At 31.1% G+C, this 24,425-nt stretch overlaps 1 protein-coding gene and 1 long non-coding RNA gene across 2 annotated transcripts in view; one reads left to right on the top strand and one right to left on the bottom strand.

Annotated features, from left to right (window-relative positions):
• Window positions 1-517: 517 nt before the first annotated feature.
• The window catches only part of LOC139486052 (uncharacterized), a 32,974-nt gene continuing 9,066 nt past the window's right edge, over window positions 518-24,425 (bottom strand). The window contains exons 8-14 of the mRNA XM_071270742.1: window positions 22,960-23,209; window positions 6,062-6,135; window positions 4,475-4,979; window positions 3,605-3,715; window positions 3,170-3,375; window positions 1,549-1,726; window positions 518-705 (exon numbers count right to left, since the gene is read on the bottom strand). Of these exons, the coding sequence (XP_071126843.1) occupies window positions 659-705; window positions 1,549-1,726; window positions 3,170-3,375; window positions 3,605-3,715; window positions 4,475-4,979; window positions 6,062-6,135; window positions 22,960-23,209 (1,371 nt within the window). The 3' untranslated portion in view covers window positions 518-658. The remainder of the gene's footprint in view (window positions 706-1,548; window positions 1,727-3,169; window positions 3,376-3,604; window positions 3,716-4,474; window positions 4,980-6,061; window positions 6,136-22,959; window positions 23,210-24,425) is intronic.
• LOC139486047 (uncharacterized) lies at window positions 15,346-20,595 on the top strand. The gene is made up of 3 exons (XR_011655463.1): window positions 15,346-15,467; window positions 19,617-19,679; window positions 20,431-20,595. It is a non-coding gene; the product is annotated as an uncharacterized lncRNA (long non-coding RNA).

Here is a 24,425-nt window from a genome sequence, read left to right on the forward strand (position 1 = left end):
GTGTTATACATGTATGTAATAAGTAAAAATAAAGTATGCATAGCTGTTTCACAGTAGTCTTCTTCAGTCTGATAAAACAATAAACATTTATTAGAAACTCTTGTTGTCGGCTTTGGACTAGCTTTAAAAATTTAGTTATTGAGAATTCATGCCTTTTAGTTTGTCTTGATATTAACCGTTTTTTGGGCATTGTGACCATCTGATGAATTTAACGTTTTGTTCTTGCATCCGCAGCATTTTGACTCCGTTAGATGCTTGTAAACGTTGTTGTAAATAATATCAAAATAAAATAAAACGACAAGACAGTGTCATGTTGAAACAGGCATACATCAACTACATACTTATTTGACATAAGCCTATTTAATTCAAAACAAACTTGAATAAATAAGTATACAATTTTACATAATAAAACAGACACCACTCAGTAAACAAGAGTTTATTCTCTTCTGCCTCCTTGTTCGTATATTAAAACATTGTTGCTAAGTTTATACATATAGAAGTATTACCAAAAACTCACTTGTGTCGAAGTTTATAATTTAAACAAATGTGAATAAATACCTATACAATTGTACATAAAAAAAACCCAGACAAAACTCAATAAACATCAAAGCCTTTTTTATTTGCCTCATTGATCGCATACCAAAACAGAACATTAATGTTATTCAACTCTTTTAGACATTACAGTTGACAACTTTTCTTCTTTGTCTGTAAAAGTGAGAAAAAAAATATTCAGAACGATGATACAAATACCGATTATCCGAAAAACTGTCATTTGAATCATTGTTTTATAGAAATTGTTTTATAGAAAAAATACAGGATATTTTTTTTCTCATGAACATTCAGAAGATGATAATTAAAAGCAGATTCATATTGAATTATTTGCCAATGTGAAGGGCAGCTTGCCCAATACTTTAATGGACAAATTGTTTGCGATGATCTATCAAAAGTACGCAACTTTAACATTTAAAAATACTAAATTTATATAAAATTCAACCTATATGTTCGTAGTCTAGATTAGTCGTTTGTTACCAACAGTTTCAAATTCCTTTAATATTGACGTCTGTGACTGTAAAGTTAGAAGCTAGATAAAACAAGGATTGTGTATTCTGTGAATACATTTCTGAATCAATGTTGAATTATATCAGACTAAATCGGATTTTGTGACAAGACCATTGTGTTACATGTTTAATTTGGCATCCAGTGGTTTTCTGGATTTACCTTCATCAGGAACACTCAAAGACTAAAATTTAAAAACCAATAACGTGAAAGCACTGAGACACTTGAAGAGCGTAATAATCATAACGGAGGAAATTTAAAGCCTTACCAATTTCACTCAAATTTGTCTAAGTTTGATTAAGAAACAAATACACATAGTTTTAGTAGAGAACTAGTCGAGAAAAAAACATATGCTCAATAGAATAAATCTTACCTATATTTATTTTGCCAATAAAAAAATCTGCTTAAGTAATTTAAAACTACAACCGTAATGTGTTAAAATATTTTTTTAGCCTTAAATCTCCCTAATTTTACAATTCAAATAATACTTACCATTGTAGAAAACGAATTCATAATCTTTCGTTTTGTTTTGAAGTAATATTTTCATTATTTGGTCTACAGTTGTGTAGAATTTTTTCACCTCTGACTTCATCTGTTCCTCCGTTAGTAAACCTGCTTCTTTCATTTGGTATATCACATCCACCGGTGCAGCATATTGACCAACAAAATACTTTGAATATAAAAATACATTTAAAAAAAATAAATCTAAATATAGTTATCAAATTAAGATGATTTACAAATGTTTTCATTTTTTACAACACTCTGCCGATGGACTATAAACCCCCGAAGATACCATAACGTTAAAGTCAGAACTTCGTTGCTAGCATGATTTTTAACAAACTTTTCTAACCTTGTTCCTTTACAAATTTTAGATTGATAAAGAATATGGTCTGACCGGTTGAAACAACATGGATTTGGCCTTTTTTTAGGGCTTTTTTAATAACAAAAAAATCTTCATGGTGTTTTGCATTACACGTCTTACATTAAATATGGGTCAAGCAAGAATAAAAGTAGATGATTTATTTATTATTAAAACGTATCCGGACCTCTTTTTTTATCAAAATTAAATTGGTTAACATCAAATAATGATAGCTATCATAAAATCAAGCCAAACAAACTAATCCTGCTGCAATCCTAACTTCGTAAAACTTAATATTATACATCATTTAGACAGGAACTTCTTAGGAAGAAAGGAACAAGTTAGCAATATCCTTTAAATCTACTTTCCGCTATATAGATGATGTTCTTTCACTAAATTATTCAAAATTTGGTGACTCTATCGAATGCATCTATCCCATTGAACTAGAGATAAAGGATACAACAGATACAGTTAAGTCGGCGTCATATCTTGACTTACATCTAGAATTAGACAATGAGGGTCGATTGAAACCAAAACTTTACGACAAAGGAGATGATTTCAGCTTTTTAATTGTTACCTTTCCATTTCTAAGTAGCAACATGCCAGCAGCACCTGCAAACGGTGTATATATCTCCCAATTGATACGATATTCCCGTCCTTGCATTTCCTATCATGATTTTGTTGATAGAGGGTTGTTGCTCACAAGGAAGTGTTAAATCAAGAGTTCCAAATGGTGCAGTTGAAATAATTTCTTCCTAAATTTTACGGACGCCATCACGAGTTGGTTGACCGTTATGGAATAACCGTTTCACAAATGATATCGGATATGTTCCTTACGTCGTAACTACAGTCCCGTTCCCTTTCATAAATGTGACCTACCGAGTTATACCATTTACCGGATTTTTTATCTCATAAGCAACACGACGGGTTCCACATGTGAAGCAGGATCTGCTTACCCTTCCGGAGCACCTGAGATCACCCTTAGTTTTGGTGGGGTTCGTATTGTTCATTTTTTACTTTTCTATGTTGTGTTATGTGTACTATTGTTTGTCTGTTTGTCGTTTTATTTTTTAGCCATGTCGTTGTCAGTTTATTGTTGATTTATAAGTTTGACTGTCCCTTTGGTATCTTTTGCATGTAGTTATAACACATGATTCACAGAAACAACTGTTAATATGTCCATCCTTTTTTTCTGTATGATAATTGTCATATGGCCACTCAACATATATTTAACACATTTTCGAATATATTTACCTTTTCCTTATCTGGATGTAGCTTGTACATTGTAAACTGGTACGATCTTGAGGAACCGTCTGGTAGTTTTGTTTTGCCATGAACAGGGATATCGTTCAATGTCTGCTCTGTTTTGCAGCTTTCCGGCACGATAAGGAACAGCTTTTTGCCTAACTTGAAATTTTCTTTTTTTCCATCCATCACTGTTGCTGTTTGTTCTTTAATTTCTTAGAGAACAAAATTAAAGTCATTTAGAAATATATATATTTTTTGAAATGTTTAACACTCTTCTAAACAAGATTTGAGATATAGGAATTACAACAACAAAAGGTGGTTTCGAGAGCGGGAGGTCGTTGATTCGGACTGCGTGCTGGTAAAATCAGACTCTAAAATGGGTATTTTCTGCTTCTCCGTATTATTATTATTATTGGAATTATTATTTCGTTATTAGCTCACCTGGGAGAACTTTGTTCAGGTAATTGACAGCAAACCCCCATGCTAGTCCAACTGCAGCTTCACCTGGTTTCAGATATAAATCTGTCGAATTTTCCAGTTTGACTTCGTTACCTAGAAATATCAAGTACAACGATAAATGTATACTAGTTATTTGCTACATTAATATAACTACAAAGAAAAATAAAATTTAAAATTAGATGTAAAATAGTCGTGGCACAATTGTCACATGATTGTACAATCACATACAAAGCATTTACATTCATATAATTTTCCAAATTATTTTGTTGGTGGTTACAAATGTAATTTTGTTTTCGTTATTTGACTTTCAAAAAACTAAGCACTTTTTATGATCCATCATGCTTAAAAATGAGTTACAACTTCTTTGGATATTTTCAGTCACACTAGTTTTTGTTCAAGTCGAGTATGTTTAACGTGGAAAGAATCTGCTAGCGTCACTAATGTTAAGAAAGTTATATAGATATAGGAAGATGTGGTGTGAGTGCCAATGAGACAACTCTCCATACAAATAACAATTTAAAAAGTAAACCATTATAGGTTAAAGTACGGCCTTCAACACGGAGCCTTAGCTCACACCGAACAACAAGCTATAAAGGGCCCCAAAATTACTAGTGTAAAACCATTCAAACGGGAAAATCAACGGTCTAATCTATATATTTAACTGAACACATCTTTGAAGCGCATTTAAAGCAAAAGTCTATCTCAAAAAGTTAAGAAAACAAAGTACAAATCACTTGTATTCAGTGACGGTGAGAATTATTTTAATGTTTAGTCCATATGCTATTACATACATTCTAGTATTATTTTGTCTGATGTAGGACATACATTTAAAAATGTATAAATAACACTTACCACTCGTTACCTTGTACAATGTATCAATTAAATTATTTTCATTATTGTGGAACGGAATGCAAGCAACCCATCTTAGATCATCATAAATATGTAATTCATCACTTTCATTTACAATGGCAACTGTTTGAACCTTCCTTGATTCAAGTATACCTTTTAGAGATGCTACAACTTTATAAGACATCAAGGTTTTGCTTTTAGACCCTTTGGGTTCGAACCAACTTTTTTTCTGAGAGGAAACCCCTTTTGGCTTGTCTAAAATAACAATCCAGCGGCATTTCGTTGCAGCAAATTTCATCTTTTCCAACCAGTCCTTTCCCAAGCAATCTTTCTCTAACAAAATGTTTACGTTCCTGGCTTTTAAAAGTTTACTCATTCTTTCAATTGGTTGTTTGTTGTGTTCCCCTACATCTTCCGGGGAGGTAACAAACAGATCGAATTGGTAGAACGCGTCTTTATTTTCTTCTGCAGACTGCAGTTTCTTTTCCATCAACGAACTTTGAAGAGTCTGAAATGTATGTGTTTTTTTTTATTAGAATATTCAAAAAAGAGAAAGAAAGAAAGAAAAAACCTACTCGCGCAAAATACCTATAAGCAAAGCAGAAAAATAATAAAATGAACAGGATAAACCCGTAAATAAGTGAAGATACATCCGTTAACATGTAGTGCTGTATCAAAATGCAGATAAACGTAACAATATGAACATCAGAATGGAGTATTTTTGAAATTTGATTCCAATCAATAAGAAGGTAAGCTTATAAATAAACTTTGTTATGTTTAACTACAGTCGCCTTATGAACATTGAACAGTCAACTTCAACCAGCAGATGTTTTCTACTTATATTAAACATTCACCAAGACACAAAAACAATGGTTTTAATGGTCAGTACCTAGTTATAGATTTCTGACAACGCATGTAGCTCTAGCATGCTTATGAAATTAAGGCCGAATATACCACTGCTAATGCTGTACGGTCACTATTACAAATTGAGGTCTGAAATGACTTTGTTGTTTTTTCAACTCACAAATAAATAATTGTCTGATATAAAACGTTACTGATTATGTTGCAATATCTATTGTATATGCATATGCATGATGGTTAAAGCTTTAATTACTGCATCAATCTTGCCCTGTCTGAAGATTTTCCAATTTTGAACATCATTTATGCTGTTAATGTTCAAAGTATATGAATATTGATATCTAACCCGTTCTGGACTATCAACGTTCAAATCTTCTTTTATAGCCTTAAGCAGAAGGCATATGGCGGATTCGGGGGTGGGGGCGAACAGGTCTTTAACCCTTGGATTGGACAAAGTATCGTGTTTTAGCTTAAAATAGTCAATTTTGTCTTTAGTCTCGCTACTCTCGGTGATATTTTTTTTAATTTGATAGAATGACGCCCCTTTTAAAATCCAGGAACCGCCCCTAAGATAAAAATAGATTTGAACTGTGCAGTATATCTGAGGTAGTTAATGCACACCTTTGCTGTGCATTATCCAGATTATAACACAGTAAGAACAAAGAGATTTTACTCTTGCCATGTGTTAATTATGCTGTTAATGTTCAAAGTATATGAATATTGATATCTAACCCGTTCTGGACTATCAACGTTCAAATCTTCTTTTATAGCCTTAAGCAGAACTCTTGATAGTTTATCTTCAGATTCTGTAAAACAGAACATCTAAAATATATTGTTATTCATTGACTAAAAATGTCAGTATCAAATGTTACTGCTGCTTTCTAATTATTACGGCTATTATCTACATCGTTTGAATTATGAATAATACTTACAAGTAAAAACTGGAAAAAAATGGACAGCACAATAACGCTTACATCAATCAACGACTTCTTCATAAAAATGAAAGGTGATAAATAACTGTGAACAACAAAAGGTTTAGATAGTCCGACTTTGTTAAGGTACAAATTGTGCCGGGGCCTACATGCGCCACACAGCTTCCTTAAAGACAAATCCCTCTATTGTTTATGCGCATATACAAGCGCAACAGTACTGTGCCGTCAGTGGTTTATGACGTCGCGGTTTCCGCGAACTGGAAACGTTTATTAGAGTTATTCCTCTTTGAGCCGATGGAGAGAGTGACAATCGTTTTGATAGGTTAATTTGCCGAGAAAAAAATGAAAATTGTTTTATATAATAGACATGTTCCAGAATTGGATAAAATATGAGAATGAAAAGAGAGTCAACTATACAGCAATCTAACAACAAAAAGTACACAAAAATGACCGTAAAGAAACGAAATAGAATCTGGATACTCGACAACAAGATGAGCCAATCAAATTTTAATATAATACTTTTTTCCTTAATTTTCTACATGTATAGACTTTTGTAGGTTCTTAATTACATCGATATTTTACAAATCATTAAGAAAGTACAAAAATCATCAATCTTTCTGATCATGTCCTCAAAATTCACTGTATCTTTAGCAATAGGTATGGATATGGCAAATTGCACTGACGTATTTTGAATGTGTACTGCACTTACATTTTTACATGAATATGATAATTAGGATTTCAAATAAACACCAACAAAACAGCAACCTAATGACGCATACATGTAAAACAAAGTACATCTAGAGAAGTTAACATATTATAATCTTCTAACATTGTAGGTTTTTTTATATGACCATTCCGAGTTTGTTCCGATTGTTTGATATTTATGTATAAGGTGCGCAATTTTTGTATAAAAAAAAACATAATCGTGTCTGTGTAAAAAAGATGTCGGAATGAAGAATTACAGATGAATGCATATGGGAAAAAAATAATTAAAAGGAGATTTGAGAAAAGAGGTCGGACTAGGTTTTATTCATACTCACGGTATGACAGCTGTATGAGTATACTAAGACTGAGTTTCTAGCAACATTACGGAATATTTCGATATTCATAGATGCCTAAGGATGAGTGATCAAAACAGAAATGGTGTTAATTAGACCCCGTTATCACTTGCACGGAATTGAAATAAAATCGATCTCTGAAGAGCATCTCGCGTTTTCGATCTTTTTAAAAGAACTTGTGCGTTTACATTTAGTATACATTGCATATCTAAAATAATTAGCCTAACCATTTCGTTGACAAAAAATCGTAAAAAATTGAATAAGGAAATATTTGGTTCATTAGATAATTATATGCTTCTGAAGTTACGCTCGATGTTGGTGTCACTTTTGGTAACGTCGTAACGTCAAAATCATGTTATATGATTGACGTTTTGTAATATTGACGTCCATTATATTTAACAACTTAACCACACGTTTAACTCTTGGTTTTCTGGTAATAAAAGGAGATACGGGTGTATGCCAGGGGACCTCTAGACAAATGGAAATAAATATAAGGAATACGCATGGTGTTTTGTGAAAACAGAAATTGTGGGATTTACGCTACATTCAAGTCCATTCATGCACAATTTGTTTTAAAATAATGTTTACCGGTCGAAAAAACAAGATTTTTTTTATTATGAAAATCGCACTGACGAGGAGAAACCCTTACAATTTTTAGATTTTTTTATACTTGTTCTTTTTGTTTTTAACTTTAAATATGGCTGTAGGGAGTATAATCTTTTTATATCAACCTTTAACAAATTAACTTTTGCGTATTTTCAATGATTGTAAGATTTTAAAGTCTGTCAAAATTCTACGATAACTATATTTGATTGTCAAGTTTGATTTTTTGGGGAATTGGATGGTTATAAAAGGCGCGCCTCCGGGTGCAGGATATTCTCGCTGAATTGGTGGCCTTCGGCTGCTGTCTGCTCTTTAATTTGGTCGGGTTGTTGTCTCTTTGGCATATTCCCCGTTTCCATTCTCAATTTTATATTTTATGTTTTACCTGTTTTGTCGTTGATGGTATCTTATTTAATTGTTCTTATTTGGCACATTCTTGATTTCTCAACGAAATGATTTTCTGTTCCTTAGAATACAATTTAAGTAAAGTTGTACGTTAATGTCATGTGATTTTCTCCCGAGTAATTTTTTAAATTTTGCATTTCTCTAAAATATCACAAACAAAATACTCATTGTTTAATGCAAGAGCTATTAAACGCGAGAGAAAAGATAAATAACGCGTCATACATTTCTAAATCACTTCTTTTAATATCAATTGGAGAAATAAAAAAATAATAAAAAAATTCTTCAATGTAAAAGATATTATTGCTTCGGACAATATTGATACAATATTGAGAAAGTTCTATAGTTCTCTCATCCTGTGCCGTGACACATTATTAAGCCGTGACAAAATAAAAATTTCAAATGAAAATCAATGAATCAGTTCACATAAATTAACACATTCCAAAACATTATTATTCTCTTCTTCGATTATAGGTTGTATTTCTGTAAATATTGACAATGCAATTTCCCATAGGAACTCCTTTTACGGCTAAAACTGTACCACTTTTACCATGAAGTTTTGAAAAATATCTTATCCTAGAATTGAAAGTTTATATGCATCACAATTTTTGGCAAAGATCAAAATATAGGGCTGTGCGGCATATTTTCAACGTTTATATGCCCTGAACTTCTCAGAGTTTAAACTGACACTAATTTTCTTAACTACCCCTACCTCGAATGAAAGGTTACCACAGATTTCAATGTAAACAAAATGCACGTGTATATTTACTGGTAACATTCCCAAGTTATGTCTCTGTGAGATGGAACACAGAGAGCATAACTGGGAACCAGTATGTAAACAAAATTAATTTTCTATGAATATTCAAGATCTTCCCAAAAGAGGCGTGGTTTGAGAAACAGCTGTATTTACAAAGTGCAACCAAAAATGAGCTTATTTCTTTTCAAAACATTGTCTTGACATACATACAACACGGAAGCGCTTGAGACAATTGTCTTTTGATTTTTAAAAAGACTGTACTGTAAAACGTGATGTTTTTTTCTTTATGAAATATTAATGTCCATTAATTACAGATGTTCCATCAGAAAAAGTCGACCCCCACTCATTAGTTTCTTCTCTTGTTAACATAATTATGACTCCCCGATGTAGCTTTAAGGAGGAAGAGACAATTTTCCTCATCATCACATAAATTGCAAAAAATTTACCGGTATTTATCATATCAACGAATATCTCATATCTGTCATCTTCTAATGTCTCGTCCTCTGAATTGGAATCCTAGCTCTTGCTCTACTTTGACTTCCAACGAAATGCCAACTAGATCAGTAAACAAACAATGGTCATGCTCAAGGCACCCGCCACAATAGCATGACACGGTTCGAACTAGTACCGTTTGTAGATTTTTTGTTTCTACTCGATGTATGGTCCTATCCCCTTTATTGGTTTAAACGATTTTCTATTTCTAGGAATTTCTTCTACATATTTAAAAATTCTTCGATTGCACGCATATGACAGTGGTGTTGTTAATCGTGAACAATTCTACAGCCGGACGTATCCGAAATTGTCCGCTTGATTTTTCAAAAGTCCACCAGCGGCATACTGTGGACCTTTCTATGACAACTTTTAAAATAGTTCCTAATTATTTGTTTATATCCAAATTCGGCTACAGATTCTACTTGGGTACCAATGCAATGACCTATAATTGCATTTGTCTTCGTCATTAGAACTTAAGTCTTACTAGTGGATAAATGTCTCATTTGCAACTACACCACATCTCCTTATTTATATACTTTGACAATATACAGATTATTTCTAGTAGTATGTTTTTGTTCTACTATTAAGTATATGGCGTTAAAGAGCTTGGGTTGCGGTTTTTGTTGTATTTAAGTCACATTGTTTGGTATGGTGACACAATTATCTACTATATCGACTTCAATATCTAACACGTCGACCTAACATCTGACAAGTCAGTATAATTATCTAACAAGTCAACTTGAAAATATCAGACATGTTGAGTTGAATATTTGACATGCCAACCTGAATATCCAACATGTTGATTTAATGTCCGAAACTTTCTTCATCAATATCTATGTAAGGCAACATACAGTATCGATGATTTTTATTTGATACATATATACTTTCAAAATATTACTCATAAAACGGAAAAATTTCAACCTATGTTTGGAAATATTAATATCCAATTAGCTGTACGTATAACATATCTCCGTATTTGATTGTTTACATATCGATATGTGTCAGTGTGTCCGTATTCGTATACATATATGTATTTCAATACTTTAATTAATACGAATATCCATTATGTATGATATGCTAGTTCAACTTGAGGCGATAATTATGTTCTCCACTGAAGCTATTAATTTTGTATATAATACATGTAGAATTTTGTTGTTGTTGGGTTTCTTTTTCATTAGCTTAACAAAAAATGACACGAAAGAAAAAACATTTGAAAGAAAACGTATATTCTGAATTAAGTTTTAAATGTTTTTGTAACAAAATAAATACGTTTCAAAAACCGCCATAACGCAAAAAAAAACCGGTGAACGTCAAAAACGTCAAATAAGCGACGCTGTGACATTTTGGTAGACCACCATGTGACCAATGTATTTTGATAATTTGTACATTAATCTTTATCCTATTTACATTGAAATGTTCCTTCGGTTTGAGAATTTCCGATTATCGCTTAAATTTTCTTATTAATTATACAGTTTTCACTTATTTCTAAAGATTTGTAACAACTTATTTTTTAGTATTTTAGAAAAAAATGAAGATGCCATTTTTGTGACATTTTGGTAGACACCCTTTCAACGCATCAGTAATCGAAATAAATTGACAAAAATTTAAACGAATGCATACTACCGTTTCTTTTTTATTAGGAATTTATCATATTGGCTTCATTTCTCCGTTCCGAAATGTACAATCCCTTTTTTTTCTTCGTTTTCTTTAAAAACCATCGAAATTACTAACGTTAAACGTTAGTTAAAAGTTTTGTGACGGGAGCCCTGTGGGGACTCATATACATAATTAGATTTTATGTAATGCTAAAAAAAGAGACTGCTATATGAATAAATGCAGTTCAGATGTTCCAGTTTAACGGACATATAGTATTTTCGGACTAGATACCATGCTTTACATATTTTTACTCGGTATTGATAATTTCAAGTAGAGCATGTTTTTTTAAACGTTGTTGTGACAGTGTTTTTCGGGGCTTCGATTTTGATTATGATGTCGAAGTTCTAATTGAATTCGTTCTTTTAAATTGGGAATCAATGTTTTTTAAGCATTTTCCAAGTTCGTTTTACATAATGATAATTGATATAAAGACTTTAATGACAAACAATCTCGCTATCGATGGATTCTCATCTGTTATGCCGCAAAGGGCTTATATTTTTCCTTTAGTGTCTACAAGCTGAAATGGATTCTTCCAAGGTCTACTCGATTCGAAAATGGTGTCGATTACGTCATACAAATATGACATCACAAAGCCCTAACGTTCCTCTTCCAAATGGTATACAATTTTTATATTTTATTTACTTATGGGTATCCGAAATTTGGAGGAACCCTCAAAAACAATATTAGTATGTTACCCGTCTACACGCAAAAACATAAGATTTGTCTTGTTTGTTTTTGAAAAGCTTATTGACAAAAGTGAATAAAAACTAATAAGCCACCGTAAAAATAATGTTTTAAGTGCTCCGAAGATTTAAACACAAAAAACCATTTGATCTTCTCGGTATTTTTCTTATTTTAAGCCGATAATTGGTCAGAGGTACATGAAATTAGAAAACGTCACCAACACCGAGCGTAACGTCTTCTGCATTTATTAATATTATATTTGATTAACATGTCATAAGTAATTATAAAAAGAATTCTCAGAAAAAAATTACTTATAACGGTCATTTCGTTTGAAGATGAGTAATCTACAGAAAGAAAAAAAATACTGAATGAATACAATTGAAAAGATATTTTTTAAAAAGGTGCACCGAATATCACACGTATAGTAAGAGAATATGGAACGAATAAGTAACAGGGCATCAGTCGAGCACTGAAACGAGTATTTACGCCTTAGAATAGGGTTATTTTATCTCTTAGAACCAATATATAACATCAGAGACAAGAAAAAAAAAAATGGAAGATTTGTTTAAAAAGGTGCGACCTATAACAAACATATTGTAAGCGAATAAGTAGCATGTCATTGGTCTAGCGCTAAAACTGGTACATACGCGCTAATAGGTATATTTCACTTTTAAGAACCTATAGCTAACACCAGAGACAAGAAAACAATTGAAAAGATTTTTTTCGTAATAGGTGCAATGTATTTCAACGTATAATAATCAAATAAGGAACGAATAAGTAACGGTATCAGTCGAGCGCTGTAACGGGTCCTGTCTCAACTCAGGAGTATGTAATTTAAAGTGGTTGTTGTTTGTTAAAGAGTCACACATTTGTTTTTCATTAATTATTTTTTTTTATCATTTTCTAGTTTGAATTGTGTTACATTTGTCCTTTCGGGACCTTTTATAGTTGTGTATGCGGTATGGGATTTGCTCATTGTTGTAGGCAGTACGGTGACCCATAGTTAATAATTTCCAGTGTCAATTGGTCATTTGTGGAGCATTGTATTATTTGCAATCATAGTATTACCACATTTTCTTTTTCTATTTATATATTTTCAGAAGAATGACGCAAAAAACGTCGAATATATTAATTTGGTTTTTATTATCTCCATGGCACGTTTTGTCAAATCATTTGAGAATAAACACTGAAGTCATTTTTAAACTGACCATGAGCAGATTTATTTTCATATCTACAAAAAACACTTGGAATTTTATATCGATTGATTGATTGAAAAGTCGATCGCGATGTATCTAAAGCGTTTTCACTTGAAGAAAAATCGGTTCATAAAAAAATCGGTCTTTTAAAACTACGTCTGGAGATGGAATGTTTACGTCCGATTGAAGATCGATCTTTCTCATTTTTGCAATACTAAAGATTGGCGATCTCAGAAATGATCGATCTTTATTGTTATTGGAAACGGAGTCTTAGATTTCTAATGATTTTAAGTAATTATCATCAAAATAAAAAGGAACAACATTCTTAAACCATTAAACGAAATTAAAATTCATGATACCGGAAGCAAAATTCTGTCTTGTCTTTCAGATGTACTTTGATTGAACAATGAATTATATAAAAATGTCTTCACTATTTTAAAAAGAATTTCTGTTCAACACATAAGCACTATGAATAACCCGAAATGAAATGTTCACAGAAGCATTCGTGTGTACATTTGTACAACGCATTGTTTTCCAACCACCGCATTTATATTACGTGTCTGTGATACTGACTGAAAACTAAGTACTATCATGTGTAGATTAATGTGAATTTATCGTAGTTTAAAACAAACAAACAACAAAACAGCAAATAATGAGAACTGGGTTGTCTCTAATTTGTGAGAATATAGCCTAAAACGGCCGAACGTCTTTCGACGTTGTTTTTAGAATTGGCGCAATGTGTTCCCGCCAATTCAAATTGTTAACCCCTTTTTTGAAATATCTTTTTTTCCATTACGGTGACCCCATCTTTTTATTTCCTTATTTTGTTTAGATATAAACAACGCATATTCTATTGAAGACTCATGGAGAAATTATTGGTCAATTTTTTTTAAACCTATTTTTTTTATAGGTATTTCACAATAAAAAAGGGCGGGAAAACTATTATAGCGACTTATCATTATTGTTTTCCATTCAGTAAAGGGTGATATTATTAAAATAGTTTGTATTAACAACTAGGTTAACAAAACAGACAAGTTTTTATTGGATACGGACTTTAAAAGAAATATTACACTGCTATTGACTAGAAGTCCCAATTTCCAAATTCCGTGAAAAAGATGTTAACTGGCCACCCGCTGATTGATACTTCGACACACTCTGTAGATAAGATTGACACAACAGCAGGGGTCCAGTTAAAAAAAGATGGCGTTTTAAATCGAAAACGAGGTCGGTGACCCCATTTTTTTATTTGCTTATTTTAAAGCTTTTACCTAGCCTAAAGTAAAAATAAAATATAAAGAAGATATTATTGGTAGATCTGAATAGAAGGATTTGTCTTTAAACAAAACGTAGATTTGTGTGTCTTTTTGTCATCAAAATGTTTTGCCATAAGTGTCGAATGTTTCCGTATATGTTTGTATACATAAAGACCTTAGTTTGTAAAAAAAAAAAAAACAACCACACACACACGTTTCAATGGAATGTTGTTCACTCACATAAACAATGAAATAAAAACACGAAACATAATCTTGAAGTCATAGTTAAAAAGTGCTCGACATTAAAGAGAGCTGGCTACAAAAATGTTTCCTGTTGGTTCAAAACTACTGCTCACGAAAAAAAAAATGGTGAATTTGACATACATAATATTTGCACAAATGATTCAATTTCAGAATTTTTACAGGCTTTAAGAATGGACGGGGAACTTTCAATACATTCATTTCCATTCATGAATTATTATTACTTTTGGAGTTAAGGATGTACTCAGATGAGGTTTTGGAATTTGTGTCACATGTTCGGACTCCTTTGTGTTTTTCCATACAATACAATGTAAAATATTTGCCCCATAACACCCATTTATTTTTTCATATAAGACTTCATAGCTCATGAAAGGTCATTTACAAAAATTTTAGAAGATTCTTGATTTTCTTTCTTTTGTTTTGGGCCCCAATAATATCTTTTTTTTTTTTTTCTAACGTAACAATATCTTTATTGCAATCTTGCTGTAACAAATTACTAAGTTTACAGCTTTAACTTAGTATCCCCCATGTTAGCTTACCAAATAGTTAAGGGAAGCACTATTTGGCAAGATATTATTTATTCATAATATTAGTATTCATAACATAAAATTTTTCACAAAATATATTCTATAAATTAATGTGATTATACACATACATTACATTTTGTTTCTCTTTTTCATAGTATTTATTTTTTCCGGAATCAACTCCGTTATCGGTATGATCCGTGTTTCCATTAGTATTGGGCACAGTATGTGTTGTTTTTCGCATGTGCGTTATCGGGTATAGTTTGGATGTGTGTCTAAATTATATAAATATTATCCACTGGATTTAACGATTATATATGGTGAGTTTACTATTCAAATTTTCTTTAGTTATCTACTGATCTTTTTTGTCGAAATGTATGTGTGTAATTCACAAATAGGTAATTTAAGTGTAACAAGTTGAAACACTCGACATGCGAAATGATACATTATTTTTCCACATTAATTAATAAACGTACGGATATACTGTTTATAGTATAACTTTTTTTTTATCATTGTAAATACAAAATTTAAAATATAAAAAAAATGCTGTATAATTTACATGTGGTGACTCATGCATGGCTGAACATGCTTACAAACATTGATCATGCATGGTTGAACTTGATCATAAATATTGCCATATTTGGTTTGTGTACAAGAAACAATTTTGTACACAATGTTGTGTGCTTCATACATAGCTTAGTCCTGATTCAATTGAATCTTTGTAATGAATCTATTTGTTTTTATGAGTATCTGTTTAGTTTTTTTGTTATTAAAATTGTTTATTTCAATTATTTCTGAAATTTCTTTCTGGAAAATTTTTAAAATGTTTATTTTTTTTGTCTTCTTTTCTGAGACAAAATGTGATTTGTATATTGAGAAGGATATTAAAGTTAATATATAATTAATATCAAAGTATGCTGAATCTTCAATTTTGTACCCTGTTACTAAATTTTCAAGGCTTATAATGTCTTTTTCAATACCTAGGGATTTCATTAATTTCATTATTATTTTTAGAAAGTCATTATTATATGAGCAATTGACAAAAAAATGTTCATAGTCTTCCTTTTTTTTACAATGCTTACATAAGTTGTCTTCAGTAATTTTCCACTTTTTTAATAGTTCATTACTTGGCAGTATGTAGTGAATAAGTTTCCATCTAAATATTTTCAATCTATTATCAGTAAGATATTGAAAAATAAAAACAAAAGTATTTTTCAATTTAGAATTTAAATGTTCATCAAATATTTTTTCCCACATAAGAAAACCATTTGGTTTATCACAACTATTTTTCAATGTCAATAATTTATAGAGTTCTTTTGTACTTATTAAGGGAGTAATTGCCCTGTGCATAATTTTTAAATCATTTATAACTTTAACTTTAGTTTTGAATGAATCTTCAGTGCCAAGAATTGTTTTCCAATCAAATGGTATTGCTTTTTTTAACATAAATAATTGCCTTATCCAATTTTGTTTATTTTTAAGTTTAGTCAAAATGATAGTTTCAGAGATATTGCCCTGTTCATCAATTACATCATTTATATTAGTAATGTCACTTTTTATCCAATCTTCAAAGTTTAAACATTTTCCATTAAACCGGATATTATCATTTCCCCATAAAACTTGTTTTCTAATTTCAAGAAAATTTTTGGGATATTTTGTATTACCTCCCTTTACACTTATCCAATCTTTAATTAGTTGTTTATAGAAGTCCGGTAAATATTGTAACTTACTTTTATCAATGTCGTTTATATTCTTTAAGTTCATTTTAAATACAAGAAGATTTTTTCCTAATTTGTTAAAGTAAAATTTGGGAATAATTGTCCAGTTGTCATTTTTATTTTCACTTAATTTAAGAATCCAGTTGATATGCAGTGATTTTATATAAGCATCAATGTCTGTCATTTTAAGTCCACCTTCAAGAAAATCATTTGAAAGTGTTGATCTTTTTATTCTATCCCTTTTGCCTTTCCAAATAAAATTGTATATTAAAGTTTTAAAGTTTTGCAACATTTCCTTAGGAATAATAGTGTTTGATGCAACATATGTTAGGTTTGGCAAAACCAAAGATTTGATGACGACTATTTTTCCTATGATAGTAAGATTTCTTTTACTCCAATCAGATATTATTTTTTTACTTTTTAACAGTTGTTTTTCAAAGTTAAGTTTTTGACATTCTTGTTTATTATAACCAAAGTAAATTCCTAGGCTTTTGATAGGTGCAGTACACCAATTTATATCTTCAAATTTTTCCCGACTGTGTTTTAATCGACCAAGCCATATTCCTTCAGTTTTTGTTTTATTCAGTTTCAAACCTGAGAGAGTACCAAATATTTCTATTAAATTAATTGCTAGAGTTACATCCTTTTTTGATTGAAGAAATAGAGTAGTATCGTCAGCTAATTGGCAGATTTTCAGGGTATTACTCCTACCGTCTAATTTTATTTCTAGTCCTTTTAAGTTTTTATTTTCCCTTATCTTTATTGCCATAACTTCTACAGCTAGAACAAATAGTAACGAGGATAACGGACATCCTTGTCGGATCCCGCGAGATGCCCTAAAGCGGGAGGAAACCCACCCGTTATTAATAATGCATCCTTTAATATCAGAGTACATTGTCTGAACCCACCTTATAAAATTATCTTTAAATCCAAATTTTTTTAAAGTCTCAAACATGAAGTCCCATTCTAATGAGTCAAATGCTTTTGTAAAATCAAGAAATAAAATTGCCCCATCAATTTTGAAAGTTTCAGAATAGTCTATGACATCTTGTATTTGTCGAATGTTGAAACCAATATACCTATTTTTGACATATCCTTTTTGATCAGTATGTATAATCTTTGGTAGCAGGGGTTTTAATCTTTGTGCTAAGGCATAAGCAAGTAATTTAGCATCATAGTTCAAAAGAGTAATAGGTCTATAATTGTCTAGAGAAAAGGGATCATTCTTTTTATAAATTAGAGATATTAAGCCAACTTTCTGAGTGTTAGATAGTTCTCTTTTTTCATGGCAGTAATTAAAAGTGGAGACTATAAAAGATTTAAGTTCATCCCAGAATGTTCTGTAAAATTCCACATTTAATCCGTCAAGCCCGGGCGCTTTATTGAGTTTCATTTTAAAAATTGCATCAGTACATTCATCAACAGTTATTTCCCCTTCACAGGAATTACTTTCACAGTCAGTTAACTTCTTATATTCCTTGAGAGAATCTAAATACTTTTTAGTTGCTTCTATATCAGGGTTTTTTGTAGAATATAAATTTTTATAATAATTTGCTTCCAATTTTAATATTTTGTCTTGATCTCTTGTAATTTGACCTTTATCATCATATAATTGGGTTATTGTTTTTCTACTCTGTCTTGATTTTTCCATTCCTAAAAAATATGCCGAATTTTTCTCTCCTTCTTCAACCCATTTTATCCGTGCTCTTATTTGATTTCCTTTTATTTTTTCGTTATAGAGTTTTCCTATTTCATTTTCTATATTATCTATTTCTTTTAATATGTTATTATTATTTTTATTATTGCATGTGTCTATAATATTATTTAATTCTGTTAAATTTTTTTCCAACTTGCTGATTAGGTTTTTCTTATTCTTAGCTTTTGTTTTGCAATAGCTTATTGTCTGGTCCCTAACTTCTATTTTGAAATTGTCCCACAGTATGTCAAGATCTGTTCTTGTTTTAGCTTTGTTTTTAAATTTTTTAATTATTTTCTTAATTATTTCAGCATAGTTTTCATTTTGAAGTACACTGCTGTTTAATTTCCAGTACCCTTTTCCTTTTTGGCCTCTGTTTAGATTTATTTTTAAAGAAACACAGTTGTGGTCTGTGTATTGTAATACTATTGGTCTAATGTCACATGAAACACAGTTTTTAAATATTTCTGGAGCTATTAAAAAATAATCTATTCGTGTTGACTCTGACCTGTCTTTTCTGCTCCATGTGAATTGAATTTTATTTGGATTTTTGATTCTCCACACATCATTGAGCTTTAGAGTCTTTATAAGTTTATTTAAGTTGTGAACTTTTTTCCTATTTTTTTGTTGCTTAGGTTTACCCTTTGAATCAATTTGACATAAAATTTCATTATGATCTCCTCCTAGAATAAGTTGACCTAAACTTTTTTCTTCTATTAATGTATGGACAGTTTTGAAAAAAGTATTTCTGGTTTTTGGATTGTTTGGTGCATAGATATTAACTATTGTTATTATAGTGTCATTTATTTCAATATTAACAAGTAAAAGTCTTCCTTCTTTATCTTTATAGTCATCAATTACTTTAAGGTTTAAATTTTTATTCAGCCATATGGCAATACCTCTAGAATTGCTAGAACCATTACTCAGTAACAGATTACCTTCAAATTCAGTATTTAAAGTGTTTATTAAATTATCTGTAAAGTGTGTTTCTTGCATTAGAAGAATGTCACACTTTTGGGATTTTGACCATTCAATCAATCTGTTTCTTTTATCAGGTTGTTGCAGACCTTTACAATTAACTGTACAGATATGAAGATGTTTGTTAAATACCATGGTTGGTGAGTAGTTAATTTTATTTATAATCCCTTTACCGTGTTATGTGTACTTTAAAAGTTAACATAGGTAAAATCCCGTTAAGTAATACAATTAGGTCACACTGAAGTTGACCTTCACAGAGCACGAGACTATAAATAGACATCTTTTCAGTTGTTTTATTTTTATCGCTTTTCTCTGTTCTAGAACATTTATCTATGATTCGACTTTTACTTTGTCTTATTAATAGGCATAAGTTATTGATTTTTCTTTTACATTTGAAATTCAATTTGTTTGTTTTATAGTTTATACAATTTATACTATTGTAAATATCATGATTGTTATCTTTGTAAATAATGTTTATAAACAGGGTTATTTTTTTACCTGTATTTGTATTTACAATCCTTTTGCAAAGAGGATAAAATACATATTTAGTTTGAATGTATTTACATGTATTCACAAGTAAAGTGTTAACACAATTTGTTTCTATTAAGAACATACAATAACAAGTTGCATATACATTCATAGATAGATAAAATCGATTGTTTTCATTTACATATACCCCATGGGTCATTATTTGGGTCATCCATGTGACTTCAAAAACAGACATTGACATGTGCCTCACAATTTTAGCACACTCAATGTTTGTCAAACAAATACAAGTACAATTATTTATGCGTTTCATATTGAAATACATATATATATGCAAATCAATTTTTAAAAAAAGAACAATATTTATATACAAACAAGGTAAAAAATATTTATTTTTATTTTTAGGATAAGAAGACCTCTCTGACTGGTTGTGAATGAAGGAATGTGAAAAGATCAATAGAAATTGGATTTTTTCCAATGTTGCTTTACTAGAAACATTATTAAACAATATGCTTGATAGTGATTGTAAAAAATAAGCAGTTTGATACCAATTAAATGCTTTGTATTTTACAGTTTCTTTACTTTTTAATCTGTGATAGGTATCACTTGCCAAAAACAGAAAATTAGAATACAGGGGACTACATTCCAAACACATATATAAACCAGCAATGAGAAATGAAAAAGTGAAAAGTGTTATATACAGTGACATTTTTTTTTATTTTTTTTTTTTATATGGTAAAAATATAATATCAACTAAAATGAAATAGTTTAGTGTTAATTTCAAAGTTCAATATATATGACATCTACAGAACTATATTTTTGTTGTTTTTGATTTTTTACTTGTGTTGTTACTAGCACCATCGTGTAGCTTTTCTGTAGGCGTCACTGGAGACTTCTCTAAACCACTCCTGTTTGAAGTTTTGACTGGAGTGTCTTGATGTTGGTTTCGACGTGTTGACTGATTTGGACCGTGAATGAAACTGGTGATTTGTGATTGACCACGGGAATTTCTGTTGGTGGCCTCACTTGTTGTATGTGAGGGTTTGTTCGTTTCCCTTCGACCTGGTTTTATTTTTGGTCTGGCTGCTGGAGGTTGATTTTGTTGTTCACATAGAGGGCTCGAGCTCTGGTCTTCAGTCAAGATTGATTGTGATTTTATTGCATCATCGTAAGTGACTGTATTTGCGACAGAATCATTTTCTGCGTGTGCTACATTTTCAGTTGGTTGCATAGCATCAAGATTTTCATTACTGTTTGTATGTTGTTGTGTGTTTACATCGCTCGGCTCGTAGTGATTTTCATGATGTGCGCTAGAGGCACCTTCTTGCTCCTGCTCAGAAGACATTTCACTGGTGCATTCATTTTGCCTGTGGCCTGATTCACCACAGATTCTACACTTCCAATCATTTTCACAATTTTTGGTTGTGTGTCCAAGTTCCATGCACTTGTTGCATTTAATGTTGTCATTTTGTTGACCTCTGTAAATAACCGTTGCTCTATATTTCCCAATTGGAATAGACTTTGGAATAGCAGAGATCAATGGACCTTCACAATAAACTATCCTGTCACCAGTTTGACAGTTAGTTATCATGTCATTGTAGCGCAATCGTTCTCTTAAGTGCTTCAAAATTACACAATTGTACCCCTCTAAGGCTCTCAAAATCTGTCCATCGTCAGCCGAGAGTGGTACATCTTTAACACGAATTTTCACATCTGTTGAATTTTCTTGAATGCGAACTCTAGGATTTATAGAGTAAATAGAAATAGATTTGCCTCGAATTTCAAGACCTTCTGAAAGGAGAAATTCTTTGCCTTTTAATGTGTCGAGATAGATTCTCCACAAACCTTTAATTCTCTGAAGGCCCATAACTGATCTGTCTGGCACGACTGCACCTATAGCCTTGTACATTTCAGATATAGTTAAAAATAAGCCTCTAGTGGCTTCTTTGGGGATGTGACTAAAGACATCTGATTCTTCCACAAACACTGGTTTTACTGAAGTCAGAGAGTCAGTTGTTTCAGATTTAGGACCTCTTTTAAATGCTTCGGCATACGACGCCATATTGGATTCTTCTTGTGTGTTTGATTTTGTCATGTTCACTAAAATATCTTGATAGTTTTAAATTGCAAATGCAATTTTACGAGTGAATAATTATCATTGTTTGTAGTCTCTCTTATTTTAAATAATCTGCATTCGATATTCACCGAGAATTGATACTGAAAATCTATTTTTTGCTGAGCTACTCACAGACCCGTTACCTTAGTCAGGGGCCGGAACTCATCAAGCCCCAATAATATCAATGCAAATATAAGGTAAAAGTCCGAGTCAGCCTTTTCCCGTCATATTTTAAATCTCAAATATCTCGAAAAGGAGCTCCATGAATAAAGGAAGGCAACAGCAGTATACCGCTGTTCAAAACTCATAAATTCATGGACAAAAAACAAAATCGGGATAACAAACTAAAACCGGGGGAAACGCATTAAATATAAGAGGAGAACAACGACATAACACTAAAATGTAACACACATAGACAAAATCCCTGATATGACCTATCAATATTTTTAGCTTATTTTTATCCTTAATTGATGCTCTACCAGCTTATAGTATCAATTTTAACTTCTTAATTTATTAATTTTCACCTGACCTCACCTAAGTACATCCTTAAAATTCATTTTAAGCAACAATTTAAAGAAAGGCGGAAGATACCATATGAATAACCAAACTCGAAGACCGACAAAAGGACAAACAAAGAGCTTAAAACAAGCAATGCACTTAGTTTTACAAACATGCAATATATCTCCATGTAGTTAAATCATGAATTAAGATTTAGTCTAGAAATTCATTTTAAATTATCATTTTGAATTATTCTTTTCTTACAAAGGTATGTAAAACATCTTATTTAGTAATACTGTTAAACCATACACATGATTTACCGTTAAACAAAAGAAATCTGGCTTTGTCTTTATTGTCTTTTTTTAAACAAAGTAATGCATTCATTGCGTAGTAGAATCTCATCAGCTGAACCAGTTTTGTATCAACGGTGAATAACTGTAGTGTTGGGTGTTTTCTCAAAGGGAAGAAGATATTGCTGCCTGTAGAACGAGTAATGCCGACCGTCTGTATGTCATTCATGTTGTTTATTGTATTTAATACAGGTGGGCATTCACATACACAATAGTATTTCTAAAAAAAATATAATATTGTTTCATTTAATTATTTAGGGAATATCAATTATTTATTAATTAGAATCGTGCTTTCATACATAATCGAGTTTTAATTTGATTTTTATGCAATAACTGTAGTATAAAGTTTTGATATGTGTACTTTGAAATTTAAATCTTACACGGTGGTAAAAACACCGAAAAGTTGATAAATCAGAGAATAACACTGGTTTTTTTTTGCCACGTCACAGGATTCTAAAATCCATATAAGTTAGAATAAACGTGAACAAGACTGTGTCAATAATACACGTATGCCCCACTCGCACTGTGATGTTATATGATCAGTGACCGTGAAGTTAGGATCAAAACTCTGATGTGTCATTCAAATTAGATAAATGTTATCATAAGGGACATTGTACTCTGTTTCAAGTTGATCAAACTTCGACAAACGGACGTACAGGCCAAAAACATATGCTCCTTTGTGTGGTATAAAAATGTTAAAAGCTTTAAAAATGTTGAGTAAAAAATGGATAACTTGATAAATCGATTTGATGTAATAGCCGTTTAAAAGTCAATATCTTTCAACTGCATTCAATGGAGTTAACAGTAATTTAAGACTTGGTTAAGCCTCTTTTCAACATTTCAAACTGCGATTTATGCTCATTAAATTGTCCTTGTCGTAGTTTAGGTAATCATGCATACACGATCATTTATCTAAATTTAACAAAGGATTTCTTTAGTGAAACCCAATTAAACTGTTGACAATTTTGTTCAAAATTTATTAAGTGTTAACTCAAAACCTAAAGTATTGTTAAATTATTTGTCTGTACATGTTTATTCCAATCAAGGATGTTGTAGTAAACGAGACAAAAAGACACATTGAATCGAAGAATATGTTTATATGCAAATTATATTAGAATCGTTTAAAAACTATTTTGAGCAAAGTTAGATTTCGCATTTTGTTTTCGCTACAAATTCATAGAAATATGGTATACTTTACATGTTTTAAGAATAACCGTGAAATTAATACACAGTGTACAAAGATTTGTTCTTTCTTTTTTTTGCGACAATGAACATTTGAACAGCACGCACAAGTCAAAAATAAAAAGTCAATTACAAATCAAGACAAGAATACGAATAAGAAGACTTGATCTTTGTTTTAAAAGTTAACAAATACATGAAATACACACGACTTTAGTTTTCACGTATTGGGCAGATTTTTTTTTTTTTGGGGGTAA

Source organism: Mytilus edulis, chromosome 8 (genome assembly GCF_963676685.1).
Source record: "Mytilus edulis chromosome 8, xbMytEdul2.2, whole genome shotgun sequence".
NCBI classification, from domain to species: Eukaryota; Metazoa; Mollusca; class Bivalvia; order Mytilida; family Mytilidae; genus Mytilus; species Mytilus edulis.